The sequence below is a fragment of the Aureococcus anophagefferens genome, assembly GCF_000186865.1.
Source record: "Aureococcus anophagefferens unplaced genomic scaffold AURANscaffold_2, whole genome shotgun sequence".
Taxonomy (NCBI): domain Eukaryota; class Pelagophyceae; order Pelagomonadales; family Pelagomonadaceae; genus Aureococcus; species Aureococcus anophagefferens.
In genome coordinates this window covers 831,939-848,380 of record NW_008705562.1, presented here as the reverse complement: position 1 = coordinate 848,380, position 16,442 = coordinate 831,939, and the positions used below count along the sequence as shown (strand labels likewise).

Sequence of the window (16,442 nt, the reverse complement as noted above, 5' to 3'; positions counted from 1 at the left end):
GCGGCCCAGCCAGGAGCAGCAGAGCATGGCCGATCTCGACCAGCTCGAGGCGCTGCACCTCGCCGCGGCCGAGGACATCGACGACGCTCTCAATGATTACCGCACCAAGGGGTCGCGGCGCGCGGCGAAGAAGCGGAAGGCGGCGATTTTGACGGTGTTCCTCGAGGGCACGGCGAACACGATCAACCCGCCGACGACCCAGGTCGGTCTGTTCGCCGCGGCGTGCGTCGCGACGGACATCTCCATCGAGGCGCCGACGGCGGATTCGCCGAGCTCGGAGTCGACGGCGCTCTTCAAGATGATGTTCGACGGCTGCGGCGTGTCCCACGGCGTCTCCGGGTTATTATTCGGGTCGGGGCTGAGGGACCAAGCGGCGAAGGTTCGGCGCGCGCTCGAGGATCTGGTGAAGATCTACGGCGCCCCCGTGCGCTGCAACGTGTTGGGCCTGAGCCGCGGCGGCATCGCGGCCATCTACCTGGCCCAGTCGCTGGGCGAGCTGCCGCCGGGCGCCGCGGAGCTCAACGTGCTCGCGTTCGACCCCGTGCCGGGCGACCAGACCTGGAGCGGCTTCCCCTACACGGGCGCCTACGCGCGGGACTGCGGGACCTGCAGGTGCCTGAAGCGCGTGTTGGCGCTCTACCCCCACGAGCCGCTGCCCGACATCACGTTCCACGCGCCGGTCTTGGTGCGGTGGCCCGACTCCGCGCGCGTCGAGGAGGACGTGACGCTCGGCTGCCACCAGGGCGCCCTCTTCGCGACGCGGCGGTCGAACCACCCGGTGCACGTCGCGTCGAATCTCGCGTTTCGCCGCGTCGTGAACTTCCTCGAGGAGTGCGGCACGCGGCTGGCGCTCGATCGCTGCTTCGCGTACCAGCCGAGCGACGAGGACTGCCTGAAGATCTGCCGGGTGACGCTCGCCGAGGCGCCCCAGGCGACGAAGCGCCAGCTCCACGACGGCTGCAGCCAGGGCCGCGTCATCGTCCGCCGCCGCGCGGGCCGGTACCTCAACAAGTACCACATGTCGCTCGAGGGGCCCCGCGAGGACCCGGCGGACCTGCTGGCGCCCATCCAGGACGACGGCATGCCCGACGTCCACGACGCCGACGAGCGCCTCCCGAAGCCCAAGTTCATGCTCGACATCGACGCGCCCAGCTTCCAGCGGTCCTGCGGCTTCTGATACTGTTTTTTTCCTAACTATATAGCTATTAGTATCCTCCCTCGGGGCACCAGAAGGAGACGACGTGTGACGGAGCGGCGCGCACTAGGATCCTGGGCTTGAGCGTCCATGCCGCGCCTCGCAAGCCTTGAATCGCTGAAAGCGCTTGCGGCGAAAATTGCGAGTCAGATGCGAGTCGCATCGCTTTGAACGCGTAAGCCGCGCCACTCAATCATGGTCGTGGAGGACATCCGCGCCACGCGTCCAACCAATAACGCCATCCTCTGGGTCGCCACGGGCACCAATCCGCGCCTCCTCGCCGGGCTCTTCTACAGCATCGCCTCGGTCATCTGGACGGGCGGGCTGTCGCCCGTCGACCGCGAGCGGTTCGCCTACGTCATCGCGCACGACTCGTTGGCCTGCGCCGACGTGACCGCGCGCTTCCCGCGCGCGTGCCACGAGCTCGACGCGCACGCGTTCGCGCCGCGGGGCCCGCGGACGAACGCGTCCTGCGCGGCCGCGCCGGAGCCGCTCGCGCGCGGCGGCGACTTCGTGCTGTTGAACGTGAGCCGCGCGATCGACGACGCGCGGCTCGACCGCTTCCTCGCGGCCGCGCGGGGCCAGGGGAACGCCCTGGGCCTCGAGCGGCGGCAGGCGGCGCTCGGGTCCACCTTCCGGTGGATCGCGGACACGTACCTCCTGACGATCGGCGTCAAGCGCTTCGTCTATCTGGACGTCGACACGTGCGTGAGCCGGCCGCTCGCGCGGGTCCTGTCGTCGAAGACGAAGCTCGCGCCCGTCGTCGTCGCGCGGCGGTCGGCGCGCGAGTCGGCCGCCGCGTCGAACCAGTGGACCCGCCTGGACCCCGCGGCGCGGAAGCAGCTGGAAGACGTCTGGGGCTTCGACGCGGCGCGGCACCAGTTCAACGCGGGCGTCTTGTTCGTCGACGCGGAGCAATACTGCGCGCTCGACGCCTACGAGCGCATCATCTCCGCCGCCGAGCAGCACGCGTCGATGATCCCGAGGGCGGGCCTCGTCAACGTCTTCGCGGAAGTCGCGCTCGCGCGACACGTGGTCCGCATCTCCGAGCACTGGAACTGCCGGCGCCAGTTTTCGCACCGCGACCTCGCGGCGCCGCCGGCGAACGTTTCCGACATCTGCCCGTCGAAGGTGAAGGGCCCCGCGTGCGGCGTTGTCCACGCGCCGCCGAAGTACGACCGCCGCGTCCGCGCGATCCGGCCGGCGCACCTCGCGCGCGGCGTGCCGTACCACCTCCCAGGCGCTCGCGGCCGGGGCGGCGCGAAATCGCCCGCCGAGCTGCGCGCCGCGCTCAAGGCCATGCGCGCAGCGAAGCACGCGCGGTCGGCGTAAAAGTCCGAGCCAAGCCTGGTGCGTCGACCGGGCCCTTCGAGAAGCGAGCACGCGCAGTCGGCGTGAGTTCCGTGCTCTGTGGTGCACGCGTCGACCGGATGTCGTCCGCGCGGAGGCCGCGGACGCGTCCATCGCTCGCCGACGGCTACCCAATCAAAGCTGTGGACGCCGCGCGTAGGTGGCAGTCGTTGATCGCGACACGATGGTGGAAACGCGCAGCGCTAGAAAGGCGGCGCGCCCGAATGGCCGCGACGCGGAGGTCGCGAACCCGCCGAAGCCGGCGGCGAAGAAGAAGGCGCCGCGGAAGGCGTCCAAGGCCGACGAGCTGCCGGCGGAGATCAGCCCCTACGACATGACGGCGGCGCAGCTCGCGCTGCACTGCTACTTCCTGCCCATGTGCCTGCTGCTGCCCTGCCCCGTGCTCTGCGCGGTCCTCGCCTTCGCGACGAACAGCGACGCCGTGAGCGCGCCGACCCTCGGCGGGCTCTACGCGTACGCCGTCGACCACGGCGTCGGCGGCCTCTTAGGCGACAGCTTCGCGTTCATCGGCGTCGGCACGACGGAGGCCTGGACGTTCCTCGCCGTCTTCAACACGCTCGCGCTCCTCATCTACTGGTGGCCCGGCGAGACGAAGTGCGGCCCGCTCACGGCGACGGGCCACCTCCCCGAGTACGTCGACAACGGAGTCGCGCACTGCGCGCTGTTCAGCGGCCTCTACGCCGGCGGCGCCTACCTGGGCTGGTACGACTTTGGGGTCCTCTTCGACGTCTTCGGCCCCACCGTCGGCGCGCTCAACGCCTTCGGCCTCGTCTTCTGCGTCTTCCTCTACTTTAAAGGATTGCACTCCCCGTGCACGAAAGACAGCGGCACGTCGGGCGGCGGCTTCGTCTTCGACTACTACTGGGGCATGGAGCTCTACCCGCGCATCTGCGGCGTCGACGTGAAGAAGTTCGTCAACTGCCGCTTCTCCATGACCTTCTGGCAGCTCGCGGGCGCGTGCTACGCGTACCGGTCCTATACTATCCACGGGAAGCTCGACCCGGGCCTCTTCCTCGCGGCCGTGTCCCAGTACGTCTACCTGGTCAAGTTCTTCGTCTGGGAGATCGGCTACATGCGGTCCATCGACATCATCGTGGACCGCGCGGGCTTCTACGAGACGTGGGGGTGCATCGTCTGGGTGCCCACCGTCTACACGCTGCACTCGCGCATCTGCGTGACGTCGCCGTCCCAGCTCTCCTGGCCCGCGGCGCTGGCCATCTTCGGCGTGGGCATCGCCGGCGTGGGGTTGAACTACTGGGCGGACAACCAGCGCATGACGTTCCGCGAGAAGAAGGGCGACTGCCTCGTCTGGGGGAGGAAGCCCGTCTACATCGAGGCCAAGTACGTCACGGTGGACAAGGCGACGGGCGTCCTCCAGGAGCACGACTCGCTCTTGCTCGCCTCGGGCTGGTGGGGCCAGGCGCGCCACCTCCAGTACTCGTTCGAGCTCACGGCCGCGTGGTCCTGGGGGCTCCTCGCGAACCCGGCGGTCAACGGGCCGCTGCCGCTCTTCTACGCCGTCTTCCTCACGATCCTCCTCATCCACCGCGCCATCCGCGACGAGGAGAAGTGCCTCAAGAAGTACGGCCAGTACTACGAGCAGTACATGGACATCGTCAAGTACAAGATCATCCCGGGCGTCTACTAGGGGGCGCGCGCGGCCGCCGCCCCCGTTGGAGATCCCAAGTTTAAATGCCGTGGGCGAGCGCGTACCAGAGGAAGGCGCCCGTGACGACGAGCGCGAGGGACAGGACGTCGTCCTCCTCCCAGGGCACGGTCCACGCCTCGCTCCGGTCGTACTCCACGGGCGCGTCCTGGTTCCCGCGCGGCGGCTTCACGAGGAGCCGCTCGAAGAGCGCGGGCTCGACGCGGTTCGCGCGGCGCATGGGCCCGGCCTCGCGCGCGTCCGTCGGCGCGCCCTCCAAAGCTCGCACGCACTCCGAGAGCACGGGGTCCGCCGCCTTGTCGTCGCAGTCCTTCAGATAGGCGACGACGGCCTCGACCGCCGTCGCCTCGCGCTTGAGGATGAGGTGCGCCTGGAGCGCGGCCCACCGCGTCGTGCCGACGGCCGCGTCCTCGGAGAAGCGGTAGCCGTCGAAGATGGCCTGGAGCTGCGCGAGGTCCGCCGCGCCGCCCTCGGAGTCGCCGTACTCGTCGATCTCCGCCATGATGCCGGAGAGGCTCACGATGGCCAGCGCGTCCGCCGACTCCGCGGGGCCGAAGCGCGGCGGCCGCCGCGCGGCGGCGTCGTCGGGGAGCCGCAGCGCCCTCGCGTCCTCAACCCGCAAATCGTGGAAGCTCACGGCCGCCGCCGCGGCGTTCGCCTCGACCTTCTTCACGGGCAGCCCGAGCGCGTGGCCGACGACGAGGTGGCCCGCCTCGTGGCGGATGAGCCGCGCGCGGTACGCCGGGAAGAGCGACACGTAGAGCCGCGTCGCGAAGCGCTGGAGCTCCTCGGGCAGGGTGAGGCCCAGCGTGAGGTAGCCGTACGGCGCGAAGCAGAAGAGTTGCACGACGGTGAACCGCAGGATCTCCGGCAGGAACGTGAGGAACTGCATGGACGCCACGGCGGAGAGGATCGAACTCAGGAAGACGCCCGCGAAGAGCACGGCGAGCTTCTCCACCGACTGGCCGCCGAGCGCGCCGACGGCGTCCGCGAGCTCGCCGTCGCAGCGCGTCGTCGTCCGCAGCTGCGCGAGCGACACGGCGTAGGCGGGCTGGAGCTCCGCGGATTTGAAGCGCGGCGCGGCGCCCCGCGCCTTGAGCGACTCGAGCGCCGCGTCGGCCGTCGACCGCGACGCGTCGGCGGCGTCGAGGAGGGCGAAGACGCGCTCCTCCGGCAGCTCCGACGGCGCGACGAGGCCGGCGTGGAGCGTCGTCGTGCGGCGCGTCGACGAGGGCGTGAGAAAGGCCGTTGATCCGGGTGCGAGGAGCAGGAGCGCTGCGGCGGCGACGCGCATCGGCCGAGCTCGAGAGGTCCGCCTCATCATCGGCATCGGCCGAGCGCCTATGGTCCACCTCATCGCGGGGTGAAGATGAAGCTGCGATGCACCGATGTTGCAGCGCTGCAGCTGCGCCAGCTGCGCCCGGACTCTAGCCCCCCACTGGCAAGATCGACCCCCGTACCGCAGCACCTCGCTAAAAACGAGGCGCCTTACACCGTCGCCGTGTTGCCGAGGTCGTCGCCCTTGGCCGGGGGCGGCGTCGCGGTCGCCGTGGACACGGGCATCGCCGCGGCCGCGCCGACGGGCATGGCGCTGACGATGACGGGCGGGGGCGCCACCGATCCGACCTGGACCTCGTGCGCCGCGGCCACGGGCAGGGGCGGCCCCGCCTCGACGTCGCCGCCGCGCCGCGGGAGGCTCGCGAGGCGGTCGAGCAAACGCCGCGCGTACTCGGCCGTCGCGCCCGTGAGCGCCACGAAGAAGAGACTCACAAAAATCCCGACGACGTTGAGCGTCACGAGGTCGATGAGCAGCGCGATGCCGTGCAGGGACGCGAAGAAGACGTAGATGCCGAAGAACGCCGTCAGCGAACCGCAGCCGCTGTTCGCGCAGCAGCACGCGTCGCCGCAGCAGGGCGCGTTGCGCGTCTTCACGCCCTGGATGCCGAGCCAGTAGACGTAGCAGGCCCAGGACACCCAGAAGAGCCAGAGGAAGACCGTGAGGCCCGTGTTCGGCGCGCCCCGCGCCAAATTCACGACGAGCACGATCGTCCTGATGAGCGAGTTCACGATGAAGTTCGTCGCCGCGAGCTTCAGCACGATCTCCGACAGCGTGTGCACCTGCGCGTCCTCCGCCGCGCCGTAGCCGGAGGCGATGGTCCACTGGGAGCCGGGCACGGCGCTCGCCATGGGAATGATGGCGACGTAGGCCGGGCCTTGGTCGGGCACGCGCGTGGCGGCGAGCGGGTTCGCCGTCATGGTCGTTTGGGTGGTTTTGGGTTTCGGAGCGAGTTTTCGCGCGAGCGGTGTGCCGAGGCGTCGGGCGGTGTTGGAGTGGCAGAAGCCGACGGCGCCGCGCCGCCGCCACGCTGAAGGCCGGCCACGGGAACAGAGGCCGACGCCGTCAGACGACGATGGCGCTCTCCGCGCTCCGCGGCGTCGCCGCCCGGGGCGCCGGTCCGGCGCTCCGACGGCCCGCCCCGGCCATGAACCTCGCCATCGGGAGCCGGAGCCGGCGGCCGCTCGTCACCCTCACCCAAAAACACGCCCTGGCGCTCCCGCGGTCCGCGATCGACGAGAGACGGCGGGGCATCTGGAGCTTCCTGCGGAACCGCCAGCTCAAGAAGCTCGAGCGCGCCGCGAACGACGCGCCGGAGGACGGCGCGGCGCAGATGACCTTCGTGCGCGCGCTCGCGGCGGAACATCCCGAGGCGGCGCTCCGGCGCATCGAGGCGCTGTCGCCCGCGCAGCACGAGGCGCTCCTCGAGCCGTTGACGCGCGAGTACCTCAAGGCCCTCGTCGCCACGGGCCAGATGGACACGGCGCCCCTGGCGGACGTCAAGGCGCGGCTCGCGGCCGCGTCGGCGGCGGCGGCGACGGCGGCCAAGGCGGGCGCGGCCGCCGAGGCCGCGGGCGCGGCGTCGGCGGCGCCGCCCGCGGCCGCCGCCGGCGCCTTCGCCGGCGCGTCGACGTCCTTCGTGCCGCCCGTCGGCGCCGCCGCGGCCCTGGGCGCCGCGGGCACGGCCGCGAACCCCGTCCAGGTCGCCGTCGTGCAGGCGGGCTGGCGCCAGCAGCTCTGGCGCACGCTGCGCGTGCTCGCCGTGGCCTTCATCGCGTTGAGCGCCTTCGGCGCGCTCATGGACGACCGGGGCATGTCGAGCCGCCTCGGCGCGGCGTCGACGGCCGTGCACACGGCCGAGAACAGCGACAAGCGATTCTCGGACGTCATGGGCGTCGACGAGGCCAAGCAGGAGCTCGAGGAGATCGTCATGTTCCTGAGCGACCCGACGCGCTTCACGCGCCTCGGCGGCAAGCTGCCCAAGGGCTGCCTCCTCATGGGGCCGCCGGGCACGGGCAAGACGCTGCTCGCGCGCGCGATCGCGGGCGAGGCGGGCGTGCCGTTCTTCTACGCGTCCGGCTCCGAGTTCGAGGAGATGTACGTGGGCGTCGGCGCGCGGCGCGTGCGCGACCTGTTCGAGGCGGCGAAGAAGCGGAGCCCCTGCATCATCTTCATCGACGAGATCGACGCGATCGGCGCGTCGCGCCATTTGAAGGAGCAGCAGGCGATGAAGATGACGCTGAACCAGCTCCTCGTGGAGATGGACGGCTTCGAGCAGAACCACGGGGTGATCGTGATCGGTGCCACGAACATCGCCGACTCCCTGGACCCGGCGCTGCTGCGGCCGGGCCGCTTCGACCGCCACGTGTCCGTGCCTTTGCCGGACGTCGAGGGCCGGAAGCAGATCCTGAAATTGCACAGCGGCAAGATCCCCCTCGACGCCGACGCGGACATCGACGCGCTGGCCCGGGGCACGCCGGGCATGTCCGGCGCGGACCTGTCGAACCTCGTCAATCAAGCGGCGTTGAAGGCCGCGCTCGACGGGCTCGACGCCGTCACCACCAAGGCGCTCGACTACGCCAAGGACAAGATCCTCATGGGCGCGGAGCGCCGGTCCGCCGTGCTCACGAAGGAGACCATGAAGATGACGGCCTACCACGAGGGCGGCCACGCGCTCGTCGCCATGCTCACGTCCGGCGCGGACCCGGTGCACAAGGCGACGATCATGCCCCGGGGCCAGGCGCTCGGCATGGTCCAGCAGCTGCCCGAGGGCGACCAGACGTCCATCTCCCGCAAGCAGATGCTCGCGCGCATGGACGTGTGCATGGGCGGCCGCGTCGCCGAGGAGCTCATCTACGGCGCCGACGGCGTGTCGTCGGGCGCGTCGTCCGACATCTACCAGGCGACGCGCCTCGCGCGGAACATGGTCACGAAGTGGGGCTTCTCCGACGAGGTCGGCGTCGTCTACCACAGCGGCAAGTGGAACGCCGACGACGCGCCGGCGCCGGAGACGCGCGCGGCCATCGACCGCGAGGTCCAGAAACTGCTCACGGATTCGTACGGTCGCGCGACGAAGCTCCTCGTCGACAACCGCGCGCTCCTCGACGCCGTCGCGACGACGCTCATCGACCGCGAGACGCTCACGGGCAAGGACCTCCAGGACCTCGTCGCGTCGCAGACGTCGGAGCCCGAGCCGCCCGTCGCCGTCGAGCCGCCGAAGACGACGATCTCCGTCGCCGCGGGCGCGCCCGTGCCGGCGAAGCCCGCGGCCGCCGTCGCCTAGGGTTCGGCCGGCTCGCGCGCGGCCCGCCCGCCCGCGACCCGCAGAGAAACAATCAACACCCCCTCGTCGAGTAACGCCCGATCCTGTTCACGCCAAGCCTGGCAGTGCTTTCCCTTCACCTTGATGTGGATTTGCGCGACGACGATGGTGATGTAACACCGAGACGATGACGGCGCGGCGGACCTGTGTCGTCGTCGCGGCGCTGCTGGCCTTGGGCTGCCGGACCGGCGTGTTCTCGCGGCGGCGCCCCAAGCGGCGCGCGCCGAAGAAGAAGCAGCCCGGGATCACGCAGCCCCGGACGTCGCGTCGTCCGCCGAGGAACGCGTCGTCGCCCCAGCGGTGCTCGAGCTGGAACGCGGACCGCGCGGCGGCCGCCGGCGGCGCCTGCGGCGTCGCCGACGCGGCGCTCGACGCCTGCGGCGTCCAAGCGAAGCTCGCGGCGCCGACGACGCAGTGGGCGGCGGACCGGTGCCGCGGCTGGCCCATGCTCGAGCGGTCGCTCGGCGTCGTCGCGCGCGCGACGAACGTCACGGCGGCCTGCGCCGCGCGCGACGCCGCAAAGCCCTGCGGCTTCGACGTCGTCGACTGCGCGAAAACCGGGCGCCTCGGCGGCGTCCGCGTCGCGCTCGCGGTGTCGGGCGCGGCGCTCGACGCCGCGGCGTCGGAGCGCGTCGACGACGACACGATCCGCGTGACCTGGGTGCCGCCGGTGCCCGGCGCCTACGCCGCCCGGGCGACGTTCCACTTCTACTACCAGGACCGCGCCGCGCGGCCGGTCGACGCGTTCCCCGAACGCGGGCGGCCCGTCTTCCTCGGCGCCGTCGAGAACCGCTGCCCCGGCGGCCGGCCCTGCGCGGACAAGCGCTTCCGGGACGACTGCGACGCCCTGGCCCTCGTGCCCCTCGCGCCCCTGACCTTCGCGGCGGCCGCGGCCGCCGCGGCGCCGCCGCCGGCGACGGCGGCGTGCCGCGGCGGCGGCGCGGGCCACTGGATCCGGGCCGCGTCGGCGCGCGACGCCGCGCTGCTCACGGCGGGCAAGGCGGACCGCGTCCCCTGGGACTTTTCCCGCGACGGCTGCTCCTACCACCACTTCTCCGCCGACGAGGCGTTCGCGTGCCTCCGGCGCCGCGGCGCGCGCGTGCTCGCGTTCCTCGGCGACTCCATCGTCCGCGACCTCTACGAGGCCGTCGCCGCGCGCCTCGAGGTGAAAATCGACGTCGGCGCGATCAAGGCCGTGCGCTTCGGCGGCGCGGACGCGGACGCCGCGGCCGCGGCCCGGGACGCGGCGACGGCGACGAGCCACGAGACGCGGCTCCACTACGAGCAGATCTGGGGCATCGACAACCTCTGGCGCCTGGGGCTCATCGGCGACGACGCGCTCTGCTGCGGCTTCGCGCCGAAGAGGCCCCGGAAGGTCGCGGGCCTCGACGTCGACGGCCTCTTCGGCGGCGCGCCGGGCGGCGAGATGGTCGTCGTCGCCAACTGGGGCCTCCTCCACATGCCCGGCAGCGCCCTCAACGGCCGCTTCGGCAACTGGACGCGGACCGCGCTCGCGCGGCTCGGCGCGTTCGCGAACCACGAGAACGCGACGCTCCGCGTCGTCCTGCTCGGCGCGCCGTCGCTCCTCGGCCTGCGGAACCCGGGCATGCACCCGGACCAGCTCGCGGCCTTCGCGACCGTCATGCGGACCGTCGCCGCCGAGTTCGCGGACCTCGACGTGTCCGTGCTCGACGTCGCGCCGTTCTCCGCGAGCCGCTGGGACGCGACGTACGACGGCATGCACTTCGGCGGCACGGTCACGCAGCTCGCCGTCGACGCGCTCCTCGGCCTCTTCTGCGACGGGGCGACGTAAGTTGGCTGTGGCCATGGAACGCTCATGGAGGCACCATGCCATGGAGGTTGCCGTGCAGCGCTTCATCTTTAGCCCGGAATCCGCTCGACAGAGGCGTCGTCGACGCGACGATAGCTGCCGGCTTCGCGAGCGCGTCGCGCCGCCGTAGACGCGGCGGCTTCGGGAGCCTTCTCGTCGCTAGCCGCGCGCCGCCGCGGCGCATCGCGTCGCTCGCCGCGCCGCCATGGCTCGGCGACGCGGCCCGGAGTCCTCCGGCGGCGCGGGCTGTTATTACGTCGTCGTCCTGGGCCTGCTCGTGAGCGGGTTCCTCATCGGCTACCTGAACACGGGCAGCTACGAGGCGCCCGCCGGCGGCGGCGCCCCCGCCGGGTCGCCGGCGCGGAATCTGCGCAAGGGCGCGTCGCAGAAGCACGACCCGGAGCGCGAGGTCCAGGTCGCGCTCGAGGAGGCCGCGCTCAACGAGCCGCTGGACCCGAGCACGTGGGGCAAGATCCCCGCGGCCGTGCCCGAGGGCGCGGCCGTCGACTGCAGCGGCGCGCCGCCCGACGGCTACCCGACGAAGTGGGCCATCAAGGACATCGTCGCCAACTGGAACCCCGACGACATGGTCGTGCCCGACCAGATGTACCAGTCCGTCTGCCGCTTCGACTACGCCACGGAGCTCGCGCAGGCGATTCGGTACCGCGACGCCGAGGTGCCCTTCCAGCTCTACAACGTGCCCGCCATGAACGAGATCGCGCGCAAGTGGGCCGACCCGGCCTACATGCGGCGCAAGCTCGGCGCGTCGACGAAGTACAAGTGCGAGGCGTCGAACCCCGGCGGCGAGGTGAACCACGGCGCGAACCACTTCATGTACACGAACGGGCGCGCGGCGAAGAACCCGCCGATCAAGAACGTCAAGCTCTCCTGGGACGACTGGCTCGGCAAGGTCGAGGCGGCGAAGAACAAGTCCATATTGGAACCCGACAGCCGTTTTTACTTCCGGTTCTCCGCGACGTCCGCGTCCGACGCGGGCTCGGGATGGCTCTTCAAGGAGCTCACGTTCTTCCAGCCCAAGCCCAACATCTTCTTCAAGGAGCCCAAGCAGCAGCGGGGCATCCACTGCCGCTTCGGCATGACGGGCGTCATCGCCGAGGCGCACTGGGACGGCAGCCGCAACATGGTCGGCCAGTTCTACGGGCGGCGCCGCTACGTCCTCGTGGACCCCGACGACTCCTGCGACATGTACCTCCTGGCCAAGAACCACCCGTCGGGCCGCCACTCCGAGGTCGACTGGTCGAACCCGGACTCGTGGGACAAGTTCCCGCGGTTCCCGACGATGAAGGCCCACGAGGTCGTCCAGCGGCCCGGCGACTTCCTCTACCTCCCGACCTACTACCTCCACTACATCATCTCCATCGACACGAACTACCAGTGCAACACGCGCTCCGGCAAGGACGACCGCCAGGCCCAGGTCGTCAACCAGTGCACGCCGGGCTTCACGAAGGAGAAGCGGGACAAGAAGAAGCCCAAGCGGAAGGAGTAAGATTACGCGTCGGGGAACTTCGCGTTGGAGAAGACCGCGGCGACGTCGGGGTGGTCCTCGAGCGCGAGGAGCGCGCCGCCGACGGCGTCCGCGTCGCCGACGTCGACGTCCGTCGCCGGCCGCCAGACGAGCTCCGTCGCCGCGACGTGGAGGCCCGCGGCGGCGAGCGCGTCGCGCACGGCCGCCGCCGACGCCGGGTCGCTCCGCACGAGGACCTCGGCGCCGCCCGGCGAAAAGTCGTCGACGTCGTCCGCGCCGGCCTCGAGCGCCGCGTCGAAGAGGGCCTCGTAGGCCGCCGCGTCCAAGGCGGCCGCCGGCGCGCCGTCGCCGTCGCGCGCGGCGGCCTCGACGCGGAGCTCGCCGACGCGCGCCCAGGCCCAGGCGACGGAGTTCCGCGCGCCGAGCGCGCCGCCGTGCTTCTTGAAGATGGACCGCACGTCGTTGGCCGTGCGGTTCTTGTTGTCCGTCAGCGCGTCGACGACGACGCCGACGCCGCCGGGCAGCGTGCCCTCGTACGTCAGCTGCTCGACGTCGGCGCCGGCGGCCTTGCCCTCGGCGCCGCGCGCGATCGCGGCCTCGAGCGTCTTCTTCGGCAGGCGCTGGTCCTTGGCGCGCGAGATCGCGCTCGCGAGGCCGATGCTCGACCGGTCGCCCTTCGCCACGCGGCTCGCCACCTCGACGTTGCGGCTCAGCTTGGCGAAGAGGTCGCCGCGCGCCGCGTCCAAGCCGCCCTTTTTCTTGCGAATGTTGGCCCACTTACTGTGGCCGGCAAAGTGCCGGCGCTGGCCGGCGCGACGCATCGATTGGCTGGTCGCATGGCTGCTGTGTACGAGCGAGCGCGCGCGCATCGCTTGGCTGGTCGCATGGCTGCTGTGTACGAGCGAGCACGCGCGCATCGCTTGGCTGGTCGCATGGCTGCTGTGTACAAGCGAGCGCGCGCGCATCGCGTGTCGGCCGCTGGCAAGCAGGCCAGGCTGTGGAATGGGAAACATTGACCCGAGTGCACCTCAGATGCAGTCTCATTACGTTCCACGATTAGAGGCTGCCCATCGCAGAGTGTGTCGGCTTTGTCTACGCGCGCCGTGGGTGCTGCAGCGCATCGCAAAAAGCACAAACACACCATGCCCGACGAGCGCGCCGTGCGCGGCAGCGACCTGTCGCTCCTCGTGCTGCCCGAGTTCTACGAGGTCGTGCGCCTCGCACCGACGGCGCCCATTCCCGCGGACCTCTTCGCGTGCGCGGACCCGAACGCCGTCGTGTCCATCACGCGCACGGCCGACGAGCTGTCGATCATCCGGCCGCGCGGCGCGCGGCGCATCGACGGCGAGACGCGCGAGGAGGGCTGGCGCGCGCTGAAAGTCAAAGGTCCGCTGCCGTTCCACCTCGTGGGCGTGCTGAGCCACCTGTCGGCGACGCTCGCGGCGGCGGGCGTGTCCATCTTCGTCAACAGCACCTACGACACGGACTACGTGATGGTCAAGGACGACAAGCTCCACGCGGCCGTCGACGCTTTGAAGGCCGGCGGCTCCGCCGTCGACGGCGCGCCGGTTCCCGCGACGCGCTTTCTCGCCCAGGAGCCGAGCATCGTCGAGCCCGAGGACGCCGGCGCCATCGTCGTCGTGTCCTTGACGTCCGCGGGCTCGTCCTACCACGCGGACCTGCGACTGAAACCCGAGCTCTGCCTCGAGGCCTGCGGCCATTTCAAGCAGTGGTTCTGCTTCGAGGCGCGCGGCATGCCCGTCGGGGGCACGGCGTCGTTTTCCATCTTGGACGCGGGCGAGTCCACGTTCAGCGACTGGCACGGGTACAAAGTCGCGATGCTGAGAGGCACGGCCTGGGACCGGGTCGCGGCGACGACGTTCGAAGACGGCGTGCTGTCCTGGACGCTCGAGGGCAACGCGACGTCGTCGGCGACGTTCGCGTACTGGCCGACCTACTCCCTGGAGCGGACGCGGGCGCTGTGCCTCGAGGCGCAGGCGACGCTCGGCGCGGAGCGCGTCGCCATCGGCGCGACGGTCGACGGGCGCGACGTCGAGTGCCTCGTCTTCGGGGGCCCGCGGACGCCGGAGAAGCGCCTCGTCTGGGTCCAGCACCGCCAGCACCCGGGCGAGGTCGCCGCGTCCTGGTTCGCCGAGGGCGTCGTGCGCCGGCTCGCGGGCCACGGCCTCCTGGAACGCGCGACGGTCGTCGTGCTGCCCAACCTCAACCCCGACGGCTCGCGGCGGGGCTACCTCCGCGTGAACGCCGCGGGCGCGAACCTGAATAGGTGCTGGGGCGCATTGAACGGCGTCGCGCCGGGCCTCGGCCAGAGCGCGCCGCCCGCGCCGGAGACGGCCGCGGCCATCGCCGCGATGCGGCGCCTCGGCGGGCCCGACGTCATGCTCGACGTGCACCAGGACGAGGAGAAGCCCTACGTCTTCATCTCGAAGACTCCCCTCGGCGCGCCGAACTGCGACGACCGCATGCGGGCCCTCCACGCCAAGTTCCACGACGTCTACCGGCGGCGGTCGCCCGACTTCGAGACGCCGGGGCCCGTGGACCCCGTCGGCTACCCCGAGCCGCCGCGCGGCGGCGCGAACCTCAACATCTGCTCCGCGGCCGTCGCCCAGGCCTTCCCCGGCTGCCTCGCCATGACCCTGGAGATGCCCTACAAGGGCAACGACAACGCGGGCGCGGTCGCGAAGCTCGGCTTCACGCCGAAGCAGGCCGTCGACCTCGGCGCGGCCGCGGTCGACGCGATCGCCGACATCCTCCCGGACCTGCCGCCGCGCCGAACCTAACAAAAATTTTACCGGGACGCGCCCTTGATCGTCTCGCTGACCTCCTCGAGGCCCGCCAGGGGCGGCACGTAGCCGCGCTTCGCCGCCTCGCGGCCGAGGTCCTCCATGAAGGCGCCGTGGTCGTCCGCGCGGGCGAGCGCGACGACGAGCACGCCCGCCTTCTTCTTGTAGGTCGCCTTGGTCTTCGCGGGGTCCACGCGGGCCTGGAGCGCGACGGCGAGGACGGCCCGGCCCGGCACGGCGACGCGGACCGTCGCGCCGTCGCACTCGATGCCCTCGGCGCGGACGCCCGCGGGCAGCCGCACCGTGAGCTCGTAGCCGCCGTCCGTCGGACGCAGGGCGTGGTCCGGCGTGTCCAGGACGGGCTCCTCCTCGAGGTCGATGTCGTCCGCGGGGAGGTCGTCGTCGTCGTCCGGCGCCGCGGACGTCACGGGGTCGCTCCAGCCGCCGTCGTCGTCGTCGTCCGCCGCGGACGTCACGGGGTCGCTCCAGCCGCCGTCGTCGTCGTCGTCGTCGTCCGCCGTCACGGAATCGCTCCAGCCGCCGTCCGCGGTCGCGGCGCCGTCGTCGACGGCGGCCAGCGCGTCGCTCCAGGCGCCGTCCATGTCGAAGCCGTCGTCCGTCGCCTCGAGGACGTCGACCTTCCCGGGCTCCGCCGCCGGCGCCTTCTTCTTTTTCTTCTTCTTCTTCGACGCCGCGGGCTTCGTCTCGCGCGGCGGCGGCGCCGCCTTCGTCGCCGCCGCCTCCTTCTTCGCCGCCGCCTCCTTCTTCGCCGCCGCCGCCGCCTTGTGCTTCGCCGCCTGCTTGAGCGCGCCCGGCGCGCGCTTCGCGACGACGGCGCGGACGCCCGCGAAGGCCGGGTCCTCGCGGAGCGCGGTGATCGCGCGCCGCGCCTCGGGATCGAGCGCCTCGATCTCCGCGTCGGACAGCGCGAGCGCGCGCGCCGCGGCCTCGACCTGGCCGTCGTCGAGGTTCGCGTCCTCGGCGTCGCGCTCGAAGGACTCGGCGATCTTCGCCCGCGCCTCGTCGACGAGGCCGAGGCGCGCCGCGGCCGCGCGCACGCGCTCAAAGGCCGGGCCCTCGCGGACGCCGCGGAGCTTCTCCTTCGCGTCGCCGTCGTTCCCCGCGGCGGCCGCGACCTGCGCGTCGGTCATGCACATGGCCTGCGCGACGGCGTGGAGCATGTCGACGTCGACGTCGAGCTCGGCCGCCGCGGCCTCGACGGGCGTGAGCGTCTTTTTGGCCTTGAGCGCGGCGCGCTTCGCGTCGCGGTCCGCGGCCGCCTTGGCCTCCTTGGCGGCGCCGATGCTGCGTAGCGCCGCGACGCGCTCCTTGACGCCGGCGACCTCCGACGCGGCGGCGCGGTACTCCGCGAAGTCGCCGCGGTGGAGCATCATCTCGACCTTCTGGCGCGTCGGGCCGTCGAGGCCCGCC

At 71.7% G+C, this 16,442-nt stretch overlaps 4 protein-coding genes across 4 annotated transcripts; 3 read left to right on the top strand and 1 right to left on the bottom strand.

Moving 5' to 3' along the window:
* Positions 1 to 2,921: 2,921 nt before the first annotated feature.
* Positions 2,922 to 4,214, top strand: AURANDRAFT_20184 (hypothetical protein; the record flags this gene model as incomplete). Its single annotated transcript, XM_009035205.1, has 1 exon — positions 2,922 to 4,214. The coding sequence occupies one exon, from the start codon at positions 2,922 to 2,924 to the stop codon at positions 4,212 to 4,214; it is 1,293 nt and encodes a 430-aa protein (XP_009033453.1).
* A 2,412-nt stretch (positions 4,215 to 6,626) lies between these two features.
* Positions 6,627 to 11,998, top strand: AURANDRAFT_52218 (hypothetical protein; the record flags this gene model as incomplete). The annotated part of the gene is made up of 2 exons (XM_009035206.1): positions 6,627 to 8,739; positions 11,131 to 11,998. The coding sequence occupies 2 exons, from the start codon at positions 6,644 to 6,646 to the stop codon at positions 11,429 to 11,431; spliced, it is 2,397 nt and encodes a 798-aa protein (XP_009033454.1).
* A 232-nt stretch (positions 11,999 to 12,230) lies between these two features.
* AURANDRAFT_58621 (hypothetical protein) lies at positions 12,231 to 13,028 on the bottom strand (the record flags this gene model as incomplete). Its single annotated transcript, XM_009034737.1, has 1 exon — positions 12,231 to 13,028. One exon carries the CDS (start codon positions 13,026 to 13,028, stop codon positions 12,231 to 12,233), a length of 798 nt encoding a protein of 265 aa, XP_009032985.1.
* A 354-nt stretch (positions 13,029 to 13,382) lies between these two features.
* On the top strand, positions 13,383 to 13,775 carry AURANDRAFT_16946 (hypothetical protein; the record flags this gene model as incomplete). Its single annotated transcript, XM_009035207.1, has 1 exon — positions 13,383 to 13,775. A coding segment is annotated over one exon (393 nt), but the record flags the coding sequence as incomplete, so codon positions are not given.
* Positions 13,776 to 16,442: the final 2,667 nt, after the last annotated feature.